Source organism: Elephantulus edwardii, unplaced genomic scaffold (assembly GCF_000299155.1).
Source record: "Elephantulus edwardii isolate Elephantulus edwardi_28Jun2011 unplaced genomic scaffold, EleEdw1.0 scaffold00007, whole genome shotgun sequence".
NCBI lineage: Eukaryota > Metazoa > Chordata > Mammalia > Macroscelidea > Macroscelididae > Elephantulus > Elephantulus edwardii.
The window spans coordinates 14,615,010-14,620,311 of record NW_006399757.1 but is presented as its reverse complement, the minus strand read 5'-3'; the positions used below and the strand labels follow the sequence as shown (position 1 = coordinate 14,620,311).

Here is a 5,302-nt window from a genome sequence, read left to right as displayed (position 1 = left end):
GTCAGAGAGCTGGACAATGCCCAGGGTAGATAGAAGGATAATTGATGCTTTTGAGCTTTGGTGTTGGAGAAGAGTGCTGAGGGTGCCATGGACTGTGAAGAAAACAAACAGATTCATCTTGGAGAGGGTTAAACTGGGATGCTCCTTGGAGACAAGGATTCTGAGACTTCGTCTGACATACTTTGGTCATGTTTCAAGGAGAGACCAGTCCTTGGAGAAGGACACCGTGCTTGGGAGGGTGGAGGATAGGTGCAGGAGAGGAAGGGCCTTCTGGGAGGTGGATTGATTCAGTGACTGGGGCTATTGGGATGAGTGTGTTGGAGACAATGAGATTGGTACAGGACAGAGCAGAGTTTAGAGCTGTTGTACATAGGGTCACTATGAGTCGCAAGCGACTCGATGGCACATAATAACAACAACAATCCCTCACCCCTTGTATCCTCATACACGTTTTTCTCATAGATATCTTTCTATGTCTACAATAATTATCTGATACAGTATTGGTCCTTATGAGACTGAGTTAGTTAGTTAGTTCATGCAGCCTAATGCTCTCCAGTCCCTTCCAAGATAAGTAGCAATTTTCTACATCATTGCTCCTTAGTGCTGCATAGTATTCCATCATGAGAATGAATGTACACAATTTCTCAATCCATTGGACTGTGGTGGGACATTTGAGTTGTTTCCATGTGGTTGTGATGGTGAATAATGTTGCTGTGAACACTGGTGTACAAATCTCTACTGTGTTTCAGTTCTAATAAAGGATGCACATTTCTTTTGTAAACTTATATTGTGATGATTCTTTTAAATCATTCCAAACTAGTCATGTGGAGGCATTCACAAAAGACAAAAACACAAATGACTTATAAAGGTATGAAATCATGCCTTATTTTTAATTAATCAAGAAATGTAAGCTAAGTACACAGTACAATAAGTCAATATTTCAGTGTTTTTTAGCCAAAAAACTAAAACCAGTAACAGCAATAATTGACCTAGGTGTTAATCAGGGCCCTTACACTTTAGAATGTGTGTGGAGAAGTTAAATTGGTATATTTCTGTCCTTTTTCCTTTAGTGTTTCAAGAAACTGAACATTCATTTACCTCGTTGCTTTTGTGTACCGTGGAGCCAGAGTTGACTCATAGTTGAACCTTCCAGCAGGTTTTAAGAGGATGTAAATTACAGGAAAGGTGATTTTCCATCTTTCTCCTATAGAACAGCTGGTCGATTTAAACTGCGTGACTGCTTGCTTTGGTCAGCAAAAGAGACTCCCTCCCATTAGGCCACCAATACTCCTTCATTGCCCCTAGGGCTCAGTAATGTAACTCCTGAGTAGAATAACCAGAGATGTTCTATCACATAACCATGATAAAGCAAAAACATTTCAAAATATGATATTTTTTAAAAAGAAGAAAGTAACTCAAGTGTTTACGGATAGGAAAATTGAGAAACTGTTGGATACGATATACAATGGTAACATGATATACAATAGTATACGATGTACACGATATACAATAGTAACAGCAGTAAACATGGATGAATATTGGCCCTTGTTTAAGCATTCTTTGGAGACAGAAATCCTTTAAGATTCCTCTTTGGTAGGAGATAGGAATCTATACTATTAAAACACTACAATTGAATACTTCTAAGAAGGAACCACTGTGTTTTCGTGTTAGAGTTTTGATGAAAACAGTTTGAATTTTTGGTTTGTTTTTTAAAAAGTCACGCTTAGGTCAAGCACAAAATTCATGCTTGTGCTAATATGTAGGTTGCATAGAGGAATATAAAGAACATTTAGCTTAAGGTGTACAAGGAAAGCATGCAATGTGAATGAAACCCATAGCAAGAAGCAAGAAGATTCATTGACAGCAATATTAATCTGTTTCTGATCTTGGGTGATAATTCTATGGTTATATTTATTGTTTGGCTTTAAAATGGTTACAAAACTTACTTTACTAAGCAATTTAAATTTATCTTTTGGAAGATATTGTCTCTCTTTCACATTGACACTAATTATGTAATACCTATTTTCAGTTTTAAAGTTGAACAGAAAGAAATGAGAAAAATCTATGCTTGACTATATATTTTTATAAAATTAGTAGGAAGATCTGTTTTAGAATAAAAGCAAAAATAATACAGGTAATATAATTTTTTAAGGTGTACCTCAGAAGAAATAGAGTTCATTCCAAAAAGAAATTGTCAAATAAATGTTTGGGGATGAAGCAGTAGACTGCAATGGTATTAAATAACTTTAAATTACTATCTTGAGCATTTTTTCCAGTTAGCTCAGATAGTAATAGAATTTTATAGGGAGATAAGATTTATCAATACATATAATGTTAGCTCTAGTTTATGGTAAGTTTTGGGGAAGTTCTCTGTCAAGGACCCCTCCAAACTATTGAGAAGTAATGATGTCAATTTGAAGACAAAGGTGTGCCTGATTCTTTACAATTACTTGCTATGCATCTGAGAGCTACACTTTGAATAGGGAGGATGAAACAGTAATTGATACTTTTGGACTGTGATGTTGGAGAAGAGTACTGTCTATCCTGTATATGTACTTGGAGCCAGAATGCTCCTTAGAGACAAGGATGGTGAGGCTTTGTCTTACATACTTTGGAAATGCTGTTTCTTTTCCTGGGAAAAGGACTTCATGACTGGAAAGGTAAACAATCAATGAAGAAAAGACCTTCAGTGAGATGGTTTGTTACTGTGCTTGTAGCAATGGGTCAAGTGTGTCAGAGACGATGAAGATGGCACAGGATGGAACAGGGTTCAGATCTGTTGTTCGTAGGGTCACTGTGAGTCATTCTTGACTTGAAGGCACAGAATAACAACAACAACCACTTTGTAAAAGATAGGGTTCTTTCCTATTTTACTTCTTTCATTTGTTTATAAGTGACATGCATATTATTTATATGACATATAAAATAAGTTGCAACTGCATGGCCTTCTGAACGTTTAATAATTACTTATGCAATTATTATAATGATAAAACCTGATTATCAATTCTGTTTATATCCATTTTAATATTTACTCTTGTATCTTGAGGAAATATTTTTAAGTGATGTTGATAAAAGGGGAAATATATTTTTTTAATTTCGTTGTATGTCTTTTTCTTTCTAAAAGGTGAAAGTCTGGTTCCAGAATAGGAGAATGAAGTGGAAGAGGGTAAAAGGAGGACAGCAAGGAGCTGCAGCTCGAGAAAAGGAACTGGTGAATGTGAAAAAGGGAACACTTCTCCCTTCAGAGCTTTCGGGAATTGGAGCGGCCACCTTACAGCACACAGGGGACTCTCTAGCAAATGAAGATAGTCACGACAGTGACCACAGCTCTGAGCATGCGCATTTATGATACATGCCAAGAGGACTAGCTCCATTCTCAGGAAAGCAATATTGTGATGGCAAGCCTTACCCTAACATCGTTTACACAGAAAGATGATTATAACAGTGGGTTTTATTATTATCATTAAGGTCAGGCATTTCCTGTCTGGTTTTTGTGATTTGTAAAGGGTTTACCCTAAGTATCACTTATTAAAGTTGCCTCCACAGTGAAGAAGGCAAACCTAAACTTGCTTTGAATGTTCCAGATATTTAGTCATGCATGTGACAGTGGGCAGGTGTGTTTGCGTTTGCTTGCACTGAAAGTTAAATTGCTATCAAGAGCAAACCGGGAGGCATTTATCGTTCATGATGCCTCCTGAGTGAAGATGCCGAAGATAAAAGGACTTTGAGTATTCCAGATGCATGTGATCACGTGTCTGAGAGTGGGCAGGTATTTGCTTTTGCTTGCACTGAACAATTAAATTGCTATCAAGAAAAAAAAAACCATGAAGCAGTTTGTCCTGAACAACCACAGTGCCTGAAATCACTCCTAAGTGGATATAAAATGTATTTTAATGCTGTATATATTATCTTTAACTCATTTTTTCTGTCCTCACTAATTTTAGCAATACAGTCATGTTAGCTGATGAAAATAGACGCTCACAATGACGGTCAGCTTCTTGTCTTTTTATATCTTTTTTCATCCCAAAGAAAATCAGTACATGCTTTCTTGTGTTCAAGTAGAGAAAAATGCAGTAGAGTCTGATAGGACATATTCTTGTACCACAGACAAAACAAATCTTATGTTGCATTTACTATCAACTGCTGCTAATAAATATTTTAAAACTTACCTAGCTCCTCAATTCTTCCTATCTTATAGCTTGAAAAAAATATTTAGGATCATAGGCAAGTCAGTAACCTTGCAGAAAGAGCTTTGTATGACAGATGTTGTCCGGCTTTACTTCTATAAAATGTTAGCTTTTATAAATATGATTTAATTAAGAAGAAAAGGGGTTTCTCCCAGTTAGTAATAGACAAGTTGCAAAGCAAAGTTGATTCCTCATGTTAATAAACAGCACATTACTGAATGTTTTGAAATGAAATACAATAAAGACTCATTATTTTTTCATATGTAATGTATTCATAATGAACAGCAACTTTGTATTTTGTAAAAGGAAAAAGTGTTTAATAAATGATCCTTTGTAAATAATTTTGGCTCTCTTACTGTGCATACAGATTTTAATATAAATATTTAAAGTCTTAAGAAAAGTCTCAAAAAACAAACAAAATCCTTCAATCGTTGCTATTGAGTTAGAACTGACTCTTAGCAGACCCTGTATTCAGTTTATAAGGCTGTCAATCCCATAGATTTTCCATATTTCTCCAAAAGGAGCTACTAATGTGTTTGAACAATCGTAGATGTGGCCTTTATATTAACAACACAACACTCTAAAGTCTAGGGCATCAGAGCCCTCCCAGAATTATCTGCTTTTATATAAATTCACAATCAACACTCTTGGCACCAGGAGCCAGGAAATTAAAAGACAAAGTGCATTGGGAAACTCTCTTGTTAGAGACCTCTCCAAAGTACTGAAGAGCAAGGATGTCAGTCTGGAGACTGAGGTTCCTGATACAGGCCATGATCTTTGCAATCACTGGCTATGCATCAGAGATCTGGACAATGACTAGGGATGATAGAAGGAGAATTGATGCCTTTGAGCTGTGGTTTTGGAGAAGAGTATTGAATATATCATGGATTGCTAAGAGAATGAACAGGTTTGTCCTGGGAGAGGGTTAAACCAGGCTGCTTCTTGGAGGCAAGGATTCTGAAGCTTTGTTTGACATATTTTGGACATGTTGCAAGGCGGGACCAGTCCTTGGAGAGGGACGTTATGCTTGGAAGGGTGGGGGGACAGTGCAGAAGAGGAAGACCCTGGATGAGATGGATTGATTCAATGACTGGAATAATGGGAGTAAGTGTGTC

General features: G+C 36.7%; 1 protein-coding gene across 1 annotated transcript in view; it reads left to right on the top strand.

Moving 5' to 3' along the window:
- Window positions 1–4,528, top strand: part of MEOX2 (mesenchyme homeobox 2) — a 96,398-nt gene extending 91,870 nt beyond the window's left edge. Inside the window, exon 3 of the mRNA XM_006880259.1 lies at window positions 3,125–4,528. Within this exon, the coding sequence (XP_006880321.1) occupies window positions 3,125–3,349 (225 nt within the window). The 3' untranslated portion in view covers window positions 3,350–4,528. The remainder of the gene's footprint in view (window positions 1–3,124) is intronic.
- Window positions 4,529–5,302: the final 774 nt, after the last annotated feature.